General features: G+C 42.5%; 1 protein-coding gene across 6 annotated transcripts in view; it reads left to right on the top strand.

The window, feature by feature from the left end:
• LOC137847005 (nipped-B-like protein) overlaps positions 1-22,623 on the top strand; it is a 199,244-nt gene that overhangs the window by 69,739 nt on the left and 106,882 nt on the right. For all 6 annotated transcript variants that reach the window (XM_068665187.1, XM_068665185.1, XM_068665189.1 and 3 more), the window contains exons 2-4: positions 8,463-8,606; positions 9,952-10,117; positions 11,193-11,323. In XM_068665187.1, the coding sequence (XP_068521288.1) occupies positions 8,543-8,606; positions 9,952-10,117; positions 11,193-11,323 (361 nt within the window). In that variant the 5' untranslated portion in view covers positions 8,463-8,542. The remainder of the gene's footprint in view (positions 1-8,462; positions 8,607-9,951; positions 10,118-11,192; positions 11,324-22,623) is intronic.

Below are 22,623 nucleotides of genomic sequence, written 5' to 3'. Positions count from 1 at the left end.
TGCTAGAGCGCTGCACCAACAGTGCAAGCCCAGCTACAACCCCCTCCCCCTTCGGATCTAGTTTAAACGTTTCAAAATGAGCCCTGCTAATTCCTGTCCAAGAACCCTTTTGCCCCTGTGAGATAAACCTTTCCTGCGTTATTACTGTCAGGCCTGGTGTCTTATAAAACCAGACATTATCAAAGAACCCAAAGCCCTGCCTGTAGCACCAGTCACGTAGCCAGTCATTTATGGACTCTCCGTCTGGGTTGCCACGGTCTTTTTGGAGTGAGCTTTCTGCCTAGTGGACGCCATGGTAGGTGGGTGATCTTGCAGACTGCCAAGAGTTGGTGCAGAGGTCCTGTGCCTTGCCACACTAGCTGCACACTGCCAGCATAAACTTGTGTTGCAATTATAAATATCATGTGCGGCTAATGAGTACGGACTTGGAGAAGAGCTCATTGAGAGCAGCCCTGCAGAGAAGGACTTGGAGCTTCTGATGGATGAAAAACTCAACATGAGACAGCAGTGCACGCTTGCAGCCCAGAAGGCCAACTGTATCCTGGCTGCATCAACAGAGGAGTGGCCAGCAGGTCAAGGGAGGTGACTGTCCCCCTATACTCTGCCCTTGTGAGGCCCTACTTGGAGTCCTGCATCCAGGTCTGAGATCCCTGGCACAAGAAGGATGTGGAGCTGTTAGAACAGGTCCAGAGGAGGGCCACAAATAGGATCAAGGGGCTGGAGCACCTCTCCTACGAAGAGGGGATGAGAGAGCTGGGGATGTTCAGCCTACAGATGAGAAGGCTCCAGGGGGACCTCATTGAGGATTTTCAGTACTTGAAGGGAACTTATAAAAAAAGATGGAGTGCAACTCTACTCTATCAGGTATTGACAGGATGAAGGGGAATAGTTTTAAACTAAAAGAAGGGAGATTTAGATTAGAGGTTAGGAGAAAATTTTTTACTCAGAGGGTAGTGAGGCAGTGGAACGGGTTGCCCAGAGAGGTTGTAGATGCCCCATTCCTGGAGGTGGTCAAGATCAGGTTAGATGAGGCCCTGGGCAACCTGATCTAGTGGGTGTCGTCCCTGCCTATGGCAGGGGAGATTGGAACTAGATGATCTTTGAGGTCCCATCCAATCCAAGCCGTTCTATGATTCTATGCATACCAAAGCATTCAGGCAGTCATGTTAAATGTGTTCTGGGAAGGTTGCTAGTGGTTCTCCAAGCCCTAATTTATGATCTCCCATGGCAACTGTTAAAGAGGAAGAAAGGATTATGAATTGAGATGCATCCCTGGATCATGTTCCACCAGCTTAATTTTTTATTTTTATTTTTTTAGGAGATTAAACAGCAGTATCTCTCTATGTTGCCACAGGAACCGATCTTTTTCCTTGTTGCTTCTTCGTAGCTGCTTTCCTCTCAGTTTTGTTTTATCACAGAAGTTGGTGGTAGGTTCGACATTATGCTACTAGGAAACAGGACAAGAACTTGGTAATTTGAAACTATGGATAAATGGCTAGCAAAGCATAGTGTCCCTATCTGTATAGGTACCTCAGCATCTGATGTAAAAAGACAAACTGAGAAATAGCTACTCCGTATTGTTACTTGAGTATATGTGTCAGTCTTGATGATGGTTTAAAGTAGTTGAGGCCTGATCCATTTCACCTGCTTCTGGTCTCTTTAAATTACACGTGAATAAAACTAGAAGGGTATCATGCTTCATTTTTAATGCTTCTGTATTGCCAGAGTTTTCCCATAAAGATTTGTAGCTTCTGGAGATCTTCTTTGTGCTAAAGTAATTTCCAGTTTGGAAAAAAAACAAATTGATTCTATTACTTCTACAATAGCAAAGCTACAGAGGACTGAGAATCTTCTCCAAATTTTCTCTCTTACTCTTGTGACACAATGTTAATGTCTCACACTAAAAAGATCATAGAATCATAGAATATCCCGAGTTGGAAGGGACCCACAAGGATCATCGAGCCCAACTCCTGGCTCCACACAGGTCTACCCAAAAATTCAGACCATATGACTGAGAGCATACTCCAAACGCTTCTTAAACTCCGACAGGCTTGGTGCCGTGACTACGTCCCTGTTCCCCAGATTAAGGTACCTTTCTAAAAGGAGGGTGTATATCACCTGTAACTCAGGGAAGACTGCAAAGATCATTGAGGGGAGTCTCAGTCCATCTTGCTCCTCCCAGTTTGATGTCAGTGATAGATGCCCAGAGCCTGGAGAAAAGGGTTGCACGCAGGTCAGCAGGAGAGCACCCAAAGTGCAGCACAAAGGAAGTCCAGCCAGTAAGTCAGCTTCATTGGGGGCCCAAATCAAATGTCTCTATGCTAAAACACATAGCATGGGGAATAAACACGTGGAGTTTTAATGAATGAACGTCTGCTATAACCTCATTGGCATTATGGAGATGTGGTGGGATGGCTCCCATGATTGGAGTGTTAGGATGGAAGGATACAGGCTCTTTAGGAAGGACAGGCAGGGATGGTGAGGAGGGGGCATCGCCTTCTATGTCAATGAGCAGCTGGAGTGCATGGAGCTCTGCCTGGGGATAGGTGAGGAGCTGACAGAGAGCTTATGGGTCAGGATTACAGGGAGGGCAGGGACAGGGGACATTATAGTGGGAGTATGCTACAGGCTGCCTGATCAGGAAGACCAAGCAGATGAGGCCCTCTATAGACAGATAGAATCAGTCTCACATTTGCAAGCCCTGGTTCTCATGGGGGACTTCAACCACCCTGATGTCTGATGGAGGGACAGCCCAGCAGGGCATAGGCAATCCAGGAGGTTCCTGGAACACATTGATGATAACTTCCTTCTCCAAGTGATAGAAGAACCAATGAGGAGAGGTGCTATGCTGAACCTCATTCTCACCAACAAGGAGGTGCTGGTGGGGAATGTGAAGCACAAGGACAGCCTTGGCTGCAGTGATCATGAAATGGTGCAGACCTGAGAGCAGCAAGGAGGGAATACAGCAAGCTTGCTACCCTGGACTTTGGGAGAGCAGATTTTTGCCTCTTCAGGGATCTGCTTGGTAGAGTACCATGGGACAAAGCCCTGGAGGGAAGAGGGGCTGAAGTAAGCTGGTTAATATTCAAGGATCACCTTCTCCAAGCTTAGGAGCGATGCATCCCAACAAAGAGAAGTCAGGCAAAAATGCCTGGATGGATGAACGAGGAGCTCCTGACCAATCTCAAGCAGAAAAAGGAGGCCTACAGAGGGTGGAAGCAAGGACAGGTAGCCTGGGAGTGATACAGAGAAATTGTCCAAGCAGTCAGGGATCAGGTTAGGAAAGCTAAAGCCAAGACAGAATTAAATCTGGCCAGGGACATCAAGGACAACAAGTAAGGCTTCTATAGGTATGTCAGTCATAAAAGGAAGACTACAGAATCGGTCTGTTCCCTCTCTGGAAGGGAATGGGAGACCTGGTCACCTGGAATATGGGGAAGGCTGAGGTACTCAATGACTTTTTTGCCTCGGTCTTCACTGACAAGAGCTCCAGCCGTGTAGCCCGGGCCCCAGAAGGCAAAGACAGGGACTGGGAGAATGATGAACTGCCCACTGTAGGAGAAGATCATGTTTGAGACCGTCTAAGGAACCTGAAGGTGCACAAGTCCATGGGACCTAATGAGGTGCATCCGCAGGTCTTGAGGGAACTGGTGGATGAAGTTGCTAAGCCACTATCCATCATATTTGAGAAGTCGTGGCAGTCCGGCAAAGTTCCCACTAACTGGAGGAGAAGAAACATAACCCCCATTTTTAAAAAGGGAAAAAAAGGAAGACCCCAGGGAACTACAGGCCAGTCCGTCTCACCTCTGTGCCTGGCAAGATCATGGAGCAGATCCTCCTGGAAACTATGCTAAGGCAGATGGAAAATAAGGAGGTGATTGGTGACAGCCAATATGGCTTCACTAAGGGCAGATTGTGCCTGACAAATCTGGTGGCCTTCTACGATGGGGTTACAGCATTGGTGGATAGGGGAAGAGCAACTGACATCATCTACCTGGATTTGTGCAAAGCATTTGACCCCAACGATATCCTCGTCTCTGAATTGGAGAGACATGGATTTGACGTATGGACCGCTTGGTGGGTAAGGAATTGGCTGGATGGTTGCACTCAAAGAGTTGGGATCCATGGCTCAATGTCCACAGGTGGAGACCAGTGACAAGTGGTGTTCCTCAGGGATCGGTACTGGGACCGTTGCTGATTAACATCTTTGTTAATGACATGGCCAGTGAGATTGAGTGCACCCTCAGGAAGTTTGCAGATGACACCAAGCTCTGTGGTGCGGTTGACACACCGTGGGAAGGGATGCCATCCAGAGGGACCTGGACAGGCTTGAGAGGTGTGCCTGTGTGAACCTCATGAAGTTCAGCAAGGCCAAGTGCAATGCCCTGCACCTGGGCCAGGGCAATCCCAAGCACAAATACAGGCTGGGTGGAGAATGCATTGAGAGCAGCCCTGAGGAGAAGGTCCTGGGGGTGTTGGTGGACTAGATGCTCAACATGCATCTCCTTCTATTACCATGTAACCCATCTGGTAGATGAGGGAAAGCCTGCTGATGTAGTCTACCTAGACTTCTACAAGGCCTTTGACACGGTTTCCCCCAGTATTCTCCTGGAGAAGCTGGCATCCCATGGCTTGGACAGCTACACCCTTAGCTGGGTTAAAAACTGGCTGGATAGCCAGGCCCAGAGAGTGGTGGTGAAAGGAGTGAAATCCAGCTGGCGAACGGTCACAAATGGTTTTCCTCAGGGGTTGGCATTGGGGCCCATTCTTTTTAATATCTTTATTGATGATTTTGATGAGGGAATTGAGTGCACCCTCAGTACGTTTCCAGACGACACCAAGTTGGGGGGAAGTGTCTATCTGTCGGAGGGTAGGAAGAACCTGTAAAGGGACCTGGACAGGTTGGGTCAATGGGCAGAGGCCAATGGGATGAGGTTCAACATGGCTCAGTACTGGGTCCTGCACTTTGGCCACCACAACCCCATTCAGCACTACAGGCTTGGGGCAGAGTAGCTGGAAAGCTTTGCAGAGGAAAAGGATCTGGGGGTGCTGATTGATGCTTGCCTGAACATGAGCCAGCAGTGTGCCCAGGTGGCCAAGAAGGCCAACAGCATCCTGGCTTGTATCAGGAATAGTGTAGCTAGCAGGACCAGGGAGGTGATTGTCCCCCTGTACTCTGCTCTGGTGAGACCACACCTCAAGCACTGTGTTCAGTTTTGGGCCCTCACTACAATAAGGACATCGCGGCCCTGGAACATGTCTGTCCAGAGAAGGGCTATGTAGCCGGTGAAGGGCCTGGAACACAGGTCCTATGAGGAGCGGCTGAGGGAACTGGGGTTGTTTAGTCTGGAGAAGAGGAGGCTCAGGAGAGACCTTATTGCTCTCTCCAACTACCTCAAAGGAAGTTGTGGGGAGCTGGTGTTCAGCCTCTTCTCACAGATAACCAGTGATAGGACTAGAGGGAATAGCTTCAGCTTGTGCTGGGTAGGTTTAGGTTGGAAATTAGGAGAAAATTCTCAGAAAGAGTAGTCAGGCATTGGAATGGATTTCCCAGGGGGGTGGTGGAGTCACCATCCCTGGGGGTGTTTAAGTAGTGGTTGGACGTGGTGCTTAGGGACATGGTTTAGTGGGTGACATCGGGGTAGTAGGGTGATGGTTGGACCAGATGATCTTGGAGGTCTTTTCCAACCTTGATGATTCTAGGATTCTACTACTACTCTTAGTAGAAGGCTGTTTCAGAAAGTGGCTACTCCAGAAAGTGATGGTGAGATTCTGTTTCATTTTCCTTCTTGTTTGCATTCATGCATTCATTTATTTTTTGTGTTAGCATTGGCCTTTAGCATTCCTTCCTTTCAGCCTTCTTTGATTGCCATATAGAAAGGAATCACATTCTGTCTTGACCTTGGTTTTGTTAGCTAAACAAACTAACCTGTTCTTCTCTCCTCGTATAAAGAATGCTCTTCCCCTGACCATCCTAGCTTGATACATTCTCAGTTCTGTACCTTGCCATTTTGGGTTTGTTATCATGTGTCTGTGGAGAAGGTTTCTGATTTGAGTGTCTGGTTTTGGAGGAATTTTTCCCATTGAATATCTATATAATTTAATTATTGCAGCAGTAATACTGGAAAAGAACTTGTGTTAATATTGACTACATCTGATGGTTATACCTTCCTCAGGCTATTAAGAATTGAAAATACTAAGATTTTTTTTTCTTGCCTCAGTGCTGCATACAGGATTTCCAACGATGCTGTCTACTGACATGGCTTTAGTCAGTTTTGATGCAATTTCAGTTGGGATAAGTGGATTATCAGACATGGCCTTTCTATTGTATGTATAATTTAAGTGTTAGTAGCTCTTTTGTGTTTACTGTTGCAGACTCATCATGGGAAAAGTTAAGTTATGGGTTTGTAGGATTCTTTTTGGTTTGTTTTTTAAAGAATTGCTTATTTAGGCAACTAAGAAACTACTAAAATCCTGTGTATATTTGAAGGGATGCAAGACAGACTCCTGATGGCTCTTGCACAGGAGACCTTTAGTGCCCTTTGTCACTACTACATATACTTTCCCCATAGACCCATGCGCTGTCCACACTCCCGAATCTGTCATACAATTTGTTAGAGACCCTCAGACACACGCCTTGAGCCAGCCAGCTCAAGGGCCACTGCCCAAAGCTCATCTTTAACACTGTAGCCAATTTACTTTATCTCAGCCTTGCTCAAGTTTTTGTTTCTACTGCTTGTTTCCTCATTATCTCTAATTCAGGGATGTGTGAAACAGCACAGAGCCACCTGCAAATTACTTTCCCACATATGTCTGTGTTTGTTTCAGGTAAAGAACCTTGACTATTATTTGAAACTGCTCTGGGTATATGAAGTCTGTTTTCTCCTGGTTAAAAAAAAAAAAAAAAAAAAAAAAGAGAGAAAAACAAAACAAAACACCACAAAACACACAGTTAAGAAACACACAGGTTAAGAAAACTGTCTGCAGCAGTTTTCTTAGCTAAGTTTCTACACCTGTAATGTACTATATTTTTAATAAACAAATGTAATTTAGAGGTAAGAATGAGACCATGGCAGGTGTAGCAAAGGAAGTCCACTCACTGTCCTATTTAACCTCAGCATTGGTATTTTTTTCTTCAAATAATTCAGTTATGTGTAGATAAGGAAACTGAAAAGTTAACTTCAGTGGTTCATGAAAACTTTAAATAGGAAGACTGATAACATTCAGTTTCCTTGTCTTGCTTGGAACAGTATGTATTTATTAGCAGTGGTGTCCTATATAAGAAAGAATGAGATAAAAATTAGTAAGGAAATGACAGTGTTTTTTTGGTTCATATGTATTGTGAATGTAATTCTCAAAAATATTGATTTGTAAAGTAAGTGTAAGCAAATCACGATTTCAGCATCTTCAGCAGGCAACATAAATGCTTACGGAAGAATTCTTACTCTTTCACAAACTGTTAGCACAGGTGCCTATCTATAGTAGGCAGATGTATACAAAATCAAGTTCCTTTCCTTTATTTTGTTTGTCTTTAGACAATATCATGCTCAATTTTTGTCATTTCATTAGTATAACAATAGTGGATTGTAATGTGCGATCTTTGTAAATTTTGTTTTCTTGCAACTGCAGTTGAAATTATTGTGACAACTTTTTTTTTAAACTATATCTTTAGTAGATATCTTTACATTTAGTGAAAACTGAATGAATGCATACTTATTAATTAGTTGAATATAAAATGTACCATTTTACAGGAAATAAACAAGCTAGTTTAGTGGGACTAAAACTTTTCTTTTTGTGGAATGGGGGATACAGTTCCTAGCAGTAGTTTTACCAGAGAGTGTTTAATATTAAATAGAGATCTTCAGATTAATTTTGAAATAGATACTTATTTTAAAATACATGAAGATTTTGTATTTGTCACATTGTTTCCTTGATTTTTACATCTGTATATTATTCCTTTTATTTTTGCTAGCCACCTCTTGTATGAAAAATACTTCCTTCTCCAAACTTGGCAGGTGAACATAGCTAATTACTTAAACTGGTTATGGATTAAGTGCTCTCCACAGCAGTATAAATCAACAGAAGTTCTGCTACCAATTTTTTAGTTTTTATTTTTTCTTTCAAAATAAGGTATAAAATTCATTAACTTGTTTTAATTGTCTTTGTACCTTTAATATCCAGACACTGAGTATTGGTTTAGTACTGTATAACCCAAGAAAATTTCTTGTTTGCCTTATCTTGCATCATTTTTGATGAAGGACTCTGCTTCTTAGACCAGAAGTTTGCCTTTTGATTTCTTAATGCCATTTGATATTTAAATTCTACATTGTTCTACCTACTCTTGACAAAATGTACTTAGTATGCAGCTGAGGTTATGTCCTGCATTTCATTTATCATTTATATTACTGAATTTAAAAGTCTTTTAAATAGACAATGTTGTCATTTGTTTTTGTTCTTTATAGTGCTTGGGAGATGGGAAGTAATGATAGCTGGCACCTGAACTAAAATATCTGTGAAGGCACTACCATCCCAGAACTTCAGGATGAATGGGGATATGCCTCATGTTCCCATCACTACTCTTGCAGGCATTGCTAGTCTTACAGACCGTAAGTACTCTTCTTCTTTTGATCTTTGTTATGTTGCTTTCTACTTTTTTTTTTTTTCTTTCCTGAAGCTATTTCTAATGGTTTAGTTAAAACCTTTATCTTGGAGCTGTAATCAGCCTGGGAAGTCAGTCATCTTGTTTTCTTGGACCCATGAAAGTGATTTATCTGTATAGATAACTTTTTGGCCTCTTCTGGCTTATACTTCTCTTGTCTATATAACCCTGCCAATCATATGGTCAAGACTTCTTATTTTATATACTTCCTTCTTATGCATGTAGACCTAAGAATGCCCTCTGTAAGTATAGTATGCTCATTTATAATCTGATTGAAATATTGTTATGGATGTTTTTAATTAAGCAATTAAATGTTTTTACCAAGTGTAAAGTACATAAAGGATTTATAAAAAAGATGGAGAGCAGCTCTTTGCTCAATCAGATAATGACAAGACAAGGGGGAATGGTTTTAAACTAAAAGAAGGGAGATTTAGAATAGAGGTTAAGAGGAAATTCTTCACTCCTAAGGTGAGGAGGCACTGGAACAGGTTTCACAGAGAGGTTGTGGATGTCCCATCCCTGGAGGTGTTCAAGACCAGGTTAGATGAGGCTCTGGGCAACCTGATCTAGTGGGTGGCATCCTTGCCTATGACAGGGGGGTTGGAACTAGATGATCTTTGAGGTCCCTTCCAACCCAAGCCATTTTATGATTCTTTGATTTGTGAATAGGTATTCTGAGTGAATTAACATTGTAATTATCATACCAATCAAAAACACTAGCCTTTTATTGAGAAGATGACTTGCATAGAAATGAATACAGTACAAGAGGAACAATCTGAGAATGTAATTAGTGGCTTGAATTAATTATTTTGTTTTGTTTTTCCATCTACCCTGACCATACAAAGTGGAAACTTGAAGATCAGAGTAGAAAATTATGCTCAATGCACTTAGACTACTGCATGCAACTATAGGGGTTTTACATTCCCTTCCTTCCCATTATCAGTGCTTTCAATTCCAAGAGAAAACTGTCTTAACATTTTAAATAACTTTATGTTTTGGAATGTTTAAAAGTGTTTTTTTATCCATATAACTTGCCTTAACACATTTAAATATTTACAATAATAATATAATTAGTGGACTTGAATACATTGTTTTGTTTAAAGCAGTGTAGCCTCTGTATGTGTTTAAAAAAAAAATCCAGAAATTTTCCCTATATTTCAAATGTAGTTGTCTTTTGTTTTTGTTTTTGTTTTTGTTTTTTCTTAATCATGTGAGAGTAAGAAGGCTGCCCATCTTTGTATGATTGTGTTCTGAGAAATGATTCTGAACTTCTTTCTGTCTTCTGATAACAGTTTTGAACCAGCTGCCTCTTCCATCACCTTTACCTGCTACAACAACAAAAAGCCTACTCTTCAATGGACGGATAGCTGAAGAGGTGAACTGCCTTCTGGCTTGCAGGGATGAAAATTTAGTTTCACAGCTCGTCCACAGTCTCAATCAGGTGTCAACAGATCACATGTATGTATTTTGAACTTCAGCTATATCACATCACTGTCCTTATTCCTTGAGATTAAAATGAAATGGATTGAGAGGGATGTTTGTGAGAATCTGAAAATCTGAATGTGCAGGTTGTTTGTTAGGCTTGTAGCAGATTATCAGTGTATAAGAGCCAATTATTTCAGTCAAGTAACACTTAAGCATAACTGTGGTTTTTCTGTTTTGTTTTTTTTAAATAGAGCTAATGTTTGTTCAAGTTACAAGTGCAAACATCGCGATGTTGATTGTACAACACCTATTTGTGTTCCAGTTTGTTTAATAATACCTATAGACAAACTATATATCCAGCATTATACGAAAATAAACTTTTTGGTGAGACCCATGTAAGACCCATGTCAATTCTGATTAGGTATTGAACTTTAATATTAAAGAATTGAATCAGCAAGTATCCTCTTTTTGTTTAATATATATTTTGTTTTGTTCATTTTTGTATGATGTCCTTTGAATTGTCTTATGTTGACAGCACTTTTTCCTACATATTCCAATAAATTGCTTTGATCAAATGGACGTAGCTTTTGAAAAGTCCTCAAAACAAACAATAGATGAAAGCATGCATGCATTTATAGAAAATTCAATACATTTTTGATAGTTCAGAGGGAATCCTGTGATGTCAATGACATGCCAATTTCCCGTTTTATAATAAAATATGTCACCTGAATATTATACATTCATGGATATCTTATTTTTAATCCTACAATGCTTTCTTGATGCTATACAAGCGTTGTTCTTCTGTGGAGAAGATCAAAAGTGGGTATAAGGAACTTATGTAATAGCCAGAATCTGACAGCCGTGGATATATATGTGCTTAATAACAGAGAATAATTTTGAGGACTGGTAGGAAATTTTCCTTCCATTCCTTAAAGAAGAGAGGGGAAAAATAGAGGTAGGGAACAGTGCTTTGCATACTTTTTTTTTTTCTCTTTATTTTAGCAGTAAATTGTTTTATTTCTTTTTTTTTTTCTTTTTAACTTGAACATTGTTTCTTACAATTTGAAAATACATTTGTTTCTTTATTTGTTTACTTCCACAACTGCAGAGAATTGAAAGATAACCTTGGCAGTGATGATCCAGAAGGAGATATACCGGTCTTGCTGCAGGCTATCCTGGCAAGGAATCCTAATGTTTTCAGGGAGAAAAGCATGCAAAACAGATATGGGGTACAAAGCGGTAAGGATTTTCAATTATTTATTGTTTGTGTTTTACGTTATTCTGTAAGTTTAGGGGACTGATACTAACAACAAATATATATGGACTACATCTGTGATGTTTATGCCTTACCTTGTGTCTGATAGTGATACAAAGCTATGTATCTTGACATCTTCTAAGAGTGTGTATTAAAATAAACATTCCATGAATTTCTCTGAGCATTTTTGTTTTAAAAAAAATGTTTAATTTCCCTACAGAAGTTTATTTTCCAGGAGGATTGATTGAATTTTATTTTAAAAAATATATAATTAAGTTCATTCACCTAGACCTAGTGAGTAAAAAGCCATATAATATTTGAAAAGAGCAACTTGCTTAGGACAGAACATGTAATGTCCCTTGAAAGAATGCAGAATTTTTCCCGAATGAAAAAGTTAAGGGCAGTGCTAAATATTTAGAAGTTAACTGATTGTGAAATTTAAGCTCTAATAACAATCTCCAGATTCTGTGTTATTTTTTTTTTCTAAATTTTGATAATACTGTGATTCAAAGGGGGAAACACTTTTGTAGCTTGATTCAATAGTTTTAAGAGTAACCCTTAATGAAATAAAACAATATCTTCAGTAAATGTGCTTTGACCTATGCTTGAAGGAAGGTATTGGTGCAGAATTAAAAATAATTCAACATGAAACTTAAAAGAATAATTGATGTTATTTTAATGTTATAAATGAAGTCTCAACTCAATCTGAATTTAGTAATATTTATAAAAGGCAAGTAAACAGCACTGGGTGCACGGGGAGTCTATGCTCTACCAACACACGCACACGAACATCGAACATTCGAACTATACAGAACATTACTTTTACATACTAAACCCGAGTATGCCTATACATATGTACAATCAGAAAAGGTGACAAACAATCCTTTAAGTTCCATGACTTAACAGTCTCCATTTTCCATTCCTTTTCTTGATTACAAACAAGTCTCCATTTTCCATTCCTTTTGAACAATATGTCTCACTTTAAGTTGTCAAGCAACTCAGTCTTCAGGCCTTATGTATCCCATTCTTCCCGGATCGAAGAAAAGCATATCCATCTCCTTTTCAAGGCCAATAGGGCCTGGGTCAAAAGGCACGTCCAGGTCAGCAGGGGGCAGAACAGCAAAAGCCTTCGATGGCTGTAGCAGCAGAGGGGCCGATGGCATAGCAGTCGAATCAGTAAACGAGCCCGCAGCTCCCTCACTGTCTGGCAAGCCACACGTTTCTGACTGTGGTCCCACATGGCTCTTTAAGGCCTCAGAGACTGTTTGCCAGTTGCCGAGCAATCCCACTGCAACCTTGTCATTTTTAGTTGCAGAGTCCCACACCTTGACCTCAATTTGGTCCCATGTTTCAGGCTCATAAACTGTCCAATTGTTAATAAGGAGAATAAGCTGTAAGGTTACCGGGACAGTCTTTGTTTCTAAGGACGTATGATTCCCCATAATGTGCAACTGCTTACCAGCGAGGGGCAGTTGTGTGCGTGGGTCCTCTTCTCTCAGCTTGAGCTTCTTCCCAGCTCTGGTGCGCCCATTTCCAGTGACTTTCTGTATGAGCCTCTCTGAGCAGTTTGCTGAGTTTGGCCGAACCTATCTTCATGAGGCAATCAATGTGCCTGTTCCCGTCCTGGTCTCCGTTCTGCTAGCCTGTTCCTTTTCATTCCTTCTTTCTGCTTCTTTATTGATGACATAACTTCATCACATCGCGTTGCCTTTTTTTTTTTTTTTTTATCTTGAGGGCAGGCTCCCCTCTTATACCCTTCTCTCCACAGCAGTTCTTTTCAAAACAACTTTTCATTGGTCAAACAACTTTGAATGTAACAGCAACAGCAAACACCCAGAAACTTCCATGCCTTAATGGCTGGAGAACAAGCAACCGGAGACTGCATGGAGTCTCCTGAATCACCCTTCTTTGTTCCCTCTAAACTCTTTTACATTCCTGATGGCCTCGTCATTAAGAGTCTAATGTTATCTCAACCATGGGGCTTTCCAACCCTCATGGCCACACTCCCACATCTCCCCCTTCTTTATTAATATCAACTATTTTCCCGACACGAATTACCACTCCATATGTAACAAACTCATCCTGGAAATCATTTTCAGGCACAATGAAGGGCAAGAAAATCAGGAGTAGTCAGCATGGATTCAACAAGGGGAAGTCATGCCTGACCAACCTGATAAGCTTCTATAATGAAATCACCAGCCTGATAGATGAGGGGGAACCAGTGGATATTGTTTTCTTGGCTATCCTCCATAAGATCCTTATAGAGAAGCTGTTGAAGTATGGGCTGGATGAGCAGACAGTGAGGTGGACTGGAAACCAGCAGAACAGCCAGACCCAGAGGGCAGCGGTCAGTGGTGCTGTTATCCATTGTTTTGTGCCTGTTGAGCCTTGCCAATAAGCACAGAGTCGGAATCCACATGAAGGTATTTAATTATATGACTCTGCAGAGTCAGGTGCTTAGCAATCTTTTGCAAAGCAAGCACACCTCTGGCTTGAATCACTATTATTTATGCACAGCAAATTTGTGAAACTATCTCTCTGGCTACTTTTGATTGGCAGATTGGCTGTCTTAGCTTGACTAACTTATCTCTATTGAGCATGGGCATTACAGACAAGGGGAGGGATGCGCGGAGAGGACACCAAATCCCTCATTTCCATACATTAGCATTTTGATGGGTGTGATTTCAAGAGTAGGAAGGCTCTGCAGGAGGATTTGAATAGGCTGGACCGATGGGCTGAGGTCAACTGTATGAAGTTCAACAAGGCCAGATGCTGGGTCCTGCACCTGGGGCGCAATAACCCCAAGCAGAGCTACAGGCTGAGAGATGAGTGGCTGGAAAGCTGCCTGGTGGAGAAGGACCTGGGAGTATTGGTGGATAGTCGGCTGAATATGAGCCAGCAGTGTGCTCAGGTGGCCAAGAAGGCCAAGAGCATCCTGGCCTGTATAAGCAGCAGTGTGGCCAGCAGGTCTAGGGAAGTGATTGTCCCCCTGTACTCGGCTCTGGTGAGGCCGCACCTCGAGTACTGTGTTCAGTTCTGGGCCCCTTGCTACAAGAAGGACATCGAGGTGCTTGAGCGAGTCCAGAGAAGGGCGACGAAGCTGGTGAGGGGTCTGGAGAACAAGTCCTACGAGGAGTGTCTGAGGGAGCTGGGTTTGTTCAGCCTGGAGAAAAGGAGGCTCAGGGGCAACCTTATTGCTCTCTATAGGTACCTTAAAGGAGGCTGTAGCGAGGTGGGGGTTGATCTATTCTCCCATGTGCCTGGTGACAGGACGAGGGGGAACAGGCTAAAGTTGCGCCAGGGATGTTTTAGAGGGTTGTGAGGCCTTGGAATGGGCTGCCCAGGGAAGTGGTGGAGTCACCATCCCTGGAAGTCTTTAAAAGACATTTAGATGTTGAACTTAGCAATATGGTTTAGTGGAGGACTTGTTAGTGTTAGGTCAGAGGTTGGACTCGATGATCTTGAGGTCTCTTCCTACCTAGACAATTCTGTGATTCTGTGATTTTAATATGTTAATGACCCTTAACAAGCAAGAGGCTACCATAGGGCAGTCTGGAATCTTCCTACAGTTGTGTTTCTTTGTTTTTTAGCTTTCATCCCTTATCTCCCTTGCTTCTGCTAGCTCAAGGCTACTAGTCTCCCTGTTTTCTTCAAGGTTTTCTTGTTTTCCTGTTTAAGACTACAGTTTCCCCCCTTGACTATGAACCTCACTTTTGGGCTTCCTAGTTCTCACTACATAGTTCTTGTCTATTTCTGCCAATTTGAGGAAGCACTCTACTGTTAGGAAGACAAGATATGGATAATATACTCTGTGAGGTTTGCTGAATAACGCATTACATGAATTTAGACAACTAGGCATGCATTGCAGAACACAGCTAGATATCGCTATCATAGCTACAGCTACTATGATAATTAAAAACTGTTGTTTTAATCATCCAAAGTCTGGCAACCATGACCAAAACCAGGAAAAATCTGGTCCACTACTAATGGTTGCATCCTGAGACACTTGGTGAAACAAATGGGATGCTTGCCAGATTTGTTTAATACTTGTTTGAATTTGCTTTTTCTCATTTACATAGACTCTTAGGAGACATAGATTTAATAGACTTTAGGAATTGGACTTGATGATCCTTATGGGTCCCTTTCAACTCAGGGTATTCTATGATTCTATGATTCTATGACTCAGCAGCTGCAGTTTTTCACAGCACAAACATTTCCCTGGGCTGTGAATAGCCCATCTAAGGCAAGACAGTTTTCTAAGGCAATTTGGAATACTTGTTCTATTTCTGTTTGTATTCGACCAAGAGCATCGGTAGTGTCATTTCTTATGATTTCTAGTGTTGCAGAAATGTTTACCATTGGCCTTTCAAGTTATATTGTTACCATAAAAGAAACTCTTAAGACTCAGTTTGGAGTTTTAGAAAGCAGGCATTCTTTAATTGCGGCACTGGATGCACAGGGGATCACTCCACCTAGTGTGCATGCCGAATTGTTCAAGCTACAGGGGTTATATACAATCAAAACATACTTATTAATTATATTTCCAATAAACAGTTAACATATTCATATTATTCCAGTAACTCATTCAAATATGAAAATGTTCCTGACACTAGTCTTCCTCACTGTGTTCACTGGTTGAATGTGCTCAGGCCATCTCTTTCTTACCTTATTGTTTCAATTTAGGCATGCATACTAAGCTTAGTCATTTTTGTATCTAAGGGCCTATGCATACCATGAGTACCACACCTATTCTTTTCAGACACATCCTCCAGGCCTGGGTTCATAGGATAATAGATTCATAGAATCATTAAGTTTGGAAAAGACCTCCAAGATTATCTGGTCCATCCACCCCCCTACCACCAGTATCACCCACTAAACCGTGTCCCTAAGAACCACATTCAACCTTTCCTTAAACACCCCCAGAGATGGTGACTCCACCACACCCCTAGGTAACCCCTTGCAATGCCTGAATACACTTTCTGAGAAAAAAATGTCTTATTTCTCCTAATTTCTCCTAATATCCACCTAAATCTCCCCTGGCACAACGTGAGGCCATTCCCTCTATTCCTATCACTGCTTATCTGCAAGAAGAAGCTGACCCTCAGCTCCCCACAACTTTCTTTCAGGTAGTTGTAGAGAGCAATAAGGTCTCCCCTGAGCCTCCTCTTCTCCAGACTCAACAACCCCAGGTCCCTCAGATGCTTCTCATAGGACTTGTGTTCCAGATCCTTCACCAGCTTTGTAGCCCTTCTCTGGACACACTCCAGGGTTATCTTGCCCCCTTACCCTTTCCTGGGATACAATTCTGTATGGTTTTACACATAAGGCTGACTAATTATTGAGTAAGGTAGCACCAGAGATGCAATGTTTAGTCTTTCCACATTCAGATCAGCACCTGATGTCCAGGTCAGAATAGATGTACCGGAACATCCAGTGGAATTGGTAATTGCTCCTGTACATCTCTATGTAGAGAGGACAACATGTCAAAGACAGCAAATATTGCCTTACCCAGCCTTCCCCTCTAACATGCATTTGACTACCTTCTGTCACTAATTCATTTACTTTCTGGTTTTCTGCTAGTTGGATCTCTTTAGTGGAATATTCTGGTGGATTGAGTGAAGCCTTTGTACGGGAGACTAACATGCCTTGTAGGTCTTCTGGTACTCTTCTAGCTGCTTCTTTGGCTGCTAAGTCAGCTTTCCTGTTCTCTATTATGTTGTGATCACCATTGTGGTGGGCCTTACAGTGCATTACTGCTACAGTTTTGAGCCTTGCACTGCCTGCAACAACTGTAAAAAAATTCTGGACCATGCTTGATTGGTCCTCCAGCTGTTGTCAGTAATCCTCGCTCTTTCCAGATGGCTCCATGGGTGTGCAAAACTCCAAAGGCATATTTAGAGTCTGTATAGACATTGAGTGTCTTCCCTTCTGCTAATTCCAAGGCCCTAGTCAAGGCAATTAATTTATCTTTTTTGTGCTGAGGTGCTATGTAGATGTGAGAAACACTCTGTAGCCAATAACAGTCTCAGGCGAGGATCTCGGTGAAGTAGCATTTTTATTCGCAACTGCAATGGTGGGCATCCCGCAAGCAGGAGCGCGCCTACTAGTTTAAAGCACAGTTTATATACTTTATCTCTTGACAACTGGGACCCTCCCCTGTTTCCCCATTGACTGGGTAGTCCAGGTTCACAACCTATCCGATGCTTCACAGACAATACATGGCTTTCAGTTGCCAGCCTGTTATTTTTCAAGTTTCTCATGACTTTTTTTTTACTCTGTGAGGTGGTAATGTTTCTTCCCTTATCTGACTTGACTTGACACCGTGATTTTCGCCTAATTGCACTAAGGAGTCTGGTTATTGTTTGCATTTTACAAGGTTGTCTGGTAAGCTTTCTTATCATTGCAAGAATATCTCAACACCACATTCGTTCCTCCTAAACAACCTAACATCTCTTTGCAAAAAACACAAAAACACTCTTTCTTACACCTGGCCACATACATCCTAATCAATGCTTTTCTGTTGAATATCAATATCAATCTAGTACTTGTTTTCTCCCCCCCCCCCCGTTATGCAAATCCAGGAAGCAGCTTATCTTTATACTGTGCATTCCCACGAAACAGCATACATAGTATACCTGGTACTTCCTGTGCTTATGTTACCAATTCTCATGCAAAAACAACATTTTTGTTTCCACAATTCCCCCCTTTCCTTCTTTTACAAGTTGTTGATTTTTGCAAAACTTTCTCTAAGGTGTAATTTGGTAGATATCTTGGAGTTCAAGATGGAATTTGGTGGAAGAAGTAAGGCAAAATGTAGGATTGCTACCCTGGACTTTTGAAGAGATGACTTCAACCTCTTCCGGGACCTACTTGGGGGTATCTCATGGCCTAGATTGCTAGAAGGCAAGGGTGCTTGTGAGAGCTGGGCAACATTTAAACAGCACTCCTTCCAAGCTCAGGATCACTGCATCCCTAAGAGTAGGAAACTCAGGATCACTGCATCCCTAAGAGTAGGAAATTGGGGAAGGGGGGCAGGAAACCTGCGTGGATGAGCAAGGAGCTCATCGATAAGATCAGAAGGAAGAGGAAGGTCTATGAAATGTGGAAAAAGGGCCTGTCCTCTTGGGAGGAGTATAGGAGTGTTGTCAGGGCCTGCAGCGATGCAACAAGGAAGGCTAAAGCCCACCTAGAGATGAAGCTGGAAAAGGAAATAAAGGATGATAAGAAGTGTTGTTTGTTTGTTTTTGTTTTTTTTTTTTTTTTAAAGTATGTAAACAGTAAAAGGAAGACTAGAGATAATGTGAGTCCCCTGATGAATGAGGGGGGTGTCCTGGTAACGGGGGACGCTGAGAAGGCAGAGATACCGAATGCCTTCTTTGCTTCGGTCTTTGCTTAAGGGACTCCCCCCTTGGGACTCCTGGAGGGAGGAGAAAGAGTCTGGGAAATGGAGACCTCCCTGCTGGTTGACGAGGGAGTGGTTCGGGAGTGTCTGAGTGGGGATCAACGCACACAAATCCTGGAGTTCTGTGTCCAGTTCTGGATCCCTGCTACAAAAACAGGCATCTGTTTTTGTAGCAGGTGTCCAGCAGAGGGCCACGATGATAATACGGGGCCTGGAGCATCTTCCCTATGAGGAAAGGCTGAGAGACCTGGGTCTGTTCAGCCTGGAGAAGACTGAGAGGGGATTTCATCAATGTGTATAAATACCTGAGGTGTGGGGGACAGAGGGATTTGGCCAACCTCTTTTCAGTGGTTTGTGGGGACAGGACAAGGGGCAATGGCCAAAAAATGGATCACAGGAAGTTCCACACCAACATGCAAAAGAACTTCTTCATGGTGAGGGTGACGGAGCACTGGAACAGGCTGCCCAGGGAGGTTGTGGAGTCTCCTTCTCTGGAGATATTCAAGGCCTGTCTGGACACCTACCTGGGTAACCTGCTCTAAGGAACTTGCTTTGGCAGGGGGGTTGGACCTGATGATCTCTTGAGGTCCCTTCCAACCCCTATAACTCTGTGACACTGTGATTCTGTGAAATATTGCACAAACTTACATTAACTGCTTTTTTTTTTTTTACTGTCAGTATTGGGGTGTTGAAACTAGATTGGCATTCATGGATTAGTCCATAACACAGGAAATTGTCTATCAGAGGCTCCACCCCCCTCCTTGCTGTAAGGCTAATTGGATATTGTGGCACTTGTATAGGTATAGCTCCTGGTTTTAGCTCAGTCCAAATTGGAAGTGCATTTTTTTGTTCTCCCAGGCTGTTTTCCTGCTCATACAAAAGGAGTCACTGCATTCAACACCTCTTCAGGTTTCTGTTGCCTTTCCTCTGCCTTTGGTTCTGTCAATAAACAAATTTGGGCCTTCCATGCATTTTCAGATAGAATTTTAACTGTTATCTCGTTTGTAGAGAAGGTTACCTGTGCATGTAGTTTGCCCAGCAAATCTCTTCCCAACAAAGAGAGAGGGCATTCAGGCATATATAAAAATCAGTGCGTCGAAGCCTCCCCTCCAATCTCCCAATCCGTAGGTTGCAAAAAGGATATTAAAGTCAATTTGCCAGTTGCTCTAACAGTTGAGACTTGTGCTTTTACTTAAGGATCCTTTGCAATCTGTTACTTCTAAACAGCTGTGAAATTGACAATCCCCTGTCCCCATCTATCTTTTGCATTTTTTTCTAATGTCTAGGGCAGACTGCCCCATAAATGGCATGGCAAACAGTCTACTCTTCACCTCCTTATCGCGGTCTAAATCCATCCACTTTCTGGCCATTTGATGAAGGTGTTCAAAAAAAAAACAGTGTGTTGGGTCTGTCTGAGCTGGAGTCACCTTTTCCCTGCAGCAGCCCACACAGTGCTGTGCTCTGCACTCGTAGCTGGAACAGCACTGATATCACTCCAGTGTTGTGTCTATTGCTGCGTAGTGCTGGCACAGCATCAGGACTCCTTCCAAGACCCCAAGAGCCAGCAGGCTGGGGGTGGGCAAGTGATGGGGAGGGGACATTGCCAGGGCATCTGACCTAAACCAACCAAAGGGATACTCCATAACACCTGATGTCACACTCAGCAATAAAAAGGGGGGCTCTCATGGGGGAGGGGGCTGTTCCTCCTGAACAACCACTACGTGTTTGAGGCCCTGCTTCCCAGGACGTGGCCGAACATCGCTTGTTGATGGGAAGTAGAGAATAATTTTTTCCCTTCTCTCTGTGCTTCCGCGCAGACTTACTGTTTCTGTGGTTTCTTTTTCTCCCCATTCCCTTTCCCTTTAATTAAACCCTTCTCATCTCAAACCTCAAGTTCCCTGTGTTGTATTTTCTCCCCCTTCCTCTTTGAGGAGAGGGGGAGTGAGAGAGCGGTTGTGGTGGAGCTCAGCTGCCCACCTGAGTAAAACCACCACAAACAGACAGGCTCTCATCTGGGCCCTGGTGGACCTCATATAATTTAGAGATTTTTTTTTGGTTTTGGTACCCCGTTTTAAATCCCATAAAGGATTAATTGCCAGTTTTTTTTTTTTTTATTAATTGCTGACCCCTGCTAGTATTTGGGTTCTACTTAGGATCTTTCTTAATTAGTACTAATTCCTCTACCTCCTCTCTTGGGTACCTCTTCTTTGTTTCTGCCTGAGCTTTTTCTAAAACCATTCTCCTTTCCTCTGCAGTCAAAAAAGCGTTCAATAGGGCTTGCATATCCCCTCAGTTAGGGTTATGGGAAATCATAATAGTTTCTAACAACTGATGCATTGCTGCTGAGTTATCCCTATAAGGTCCAACAGGGTGTCTCCAGTTTAACAAATCTGATGTTGTAAATGGAACATGAACAAAAAAGGTTTCTTCCTCTGGTCCCACTGCCTGCCTTAGTGGAGCCTGGATAACTGGCCCCATCTTCTGTTAGGTGCAAAGTGCTATTGGGCTAAAATTAGAATCATCCTGGGTCTCAGGAGAGGTCTGAGACGTCCCTGCAGAAACCTCTGCAGCCTGAGCTTCAGGAGAGATCTCTGATGTTCCAGCAGAAACCTCATAAATCCAACCCCCAGGAGAAGCCTCTGATGTCCCCACAGAAGCCTCAGAAATAGGGGAAACCTCGATTATACAGCAGTGTTGTTGAGGGTGCCAGTAACTGAACCTCTTCTTGTTCTAGACTCAGATAAATTTTAGAGGGTTTATCATTCTTTTCCTTCCCTTTCTTTTCAGCACATAGCATAATACAGTCTTCCCGTAATCCATACTCTGTCTGAGTTGTCAGGTCCCGATACAATGACATGAAAGCACTAACATGCATCACAGTGTCTCATTTTCCTTCCCCATGGCAAAATAACATCAATTGCGATATATGGTATCATAATTAAAAGATCCATTTTCTGGTCATTGTTCTCCAGTTCATACTGAGTCCGCTCCTGATTACAGTATTGCCTCATTTTACCCTTTGTCCTATATTCACCACCAAATTTAGACCATTTTTTGAGGATGCATCCAAGGGGGGAGGAAGGGGGGATTCTGGACTGACTGCTTCCTATTTTCCATTTGACAGCTGCTCACACTCGGCTTTAACTTTAACCCTAGGTTCGTGACCTGCCAATAAGCATACAGAGTTGGAATCCACATGAAGGTCTTTTAATTAAAGAATTAATTATATAACTCTCAGGTGCTCATTGAGCTTTTGCAAAGCAAGCACACCTCTGGCTTGAATCACCATTATTTATACACAGCAAACTTGGGAAACTATCTCTCTGGCTACTTTTGATCTTTTGATTGGCTGTCTTAGCTTGCCTAACTTATCTCTATTGAACATAGGCATTACAGACAAGGGCGGGGGCATGGACATAACACCAAATAATACATTTCCATATATTAACATTTTGATGTGTGTGATTTGTAATGTTAATGACCCTTAATGAGAAAGAGGTTACCATAGGTCAGTCTGGAATCTTCCTGCAGATGTTTTTCTCCTTGTTTTCATCCCTTATCTCCCTTGCTTTCTGCTAGCTCAAGGCTACCAGTCTCCCTGTTTTCTTCAAGGTTTCCCTGTTTTCTTCAGCTTAAGCCTACAGTGCAAAGTCTAGTTGGAGGTCAGTAACACATGGACTACCTTACCACAGTGATCAATATTGGGTCCAGTCCTTTTGTAACATTTTCACTAAGAATCTGGACAATGGCGTAGAGCGCACCCTCAGTAAATTTGTGGAAGACACGAAACTGGGGGGAGTGGCTGACACACCAGAGGGCTGCACAGCCATCCAGTGAGACCTTGATGGGCTGGAAAGGTAGGCTGACAAGAATCTCATGAAG

Source organism: Anas acuta, chromosome W, assembly GCF_963932015.1.
Source record: "Anas acuta chromosome W, bAnaAcu1.1, whole genome shotgun sequence".
Classification (NCBI taxonomy): Eukaryota; Metazoa; Chordata; class Aves; order Anseriformes; family Anatidae; genus Anas; species Anas acuta.
Note: the sequence above shows the minus strand (reverse complement) of the source record. Positions and strands in the feature narration are given on the sequence as shown.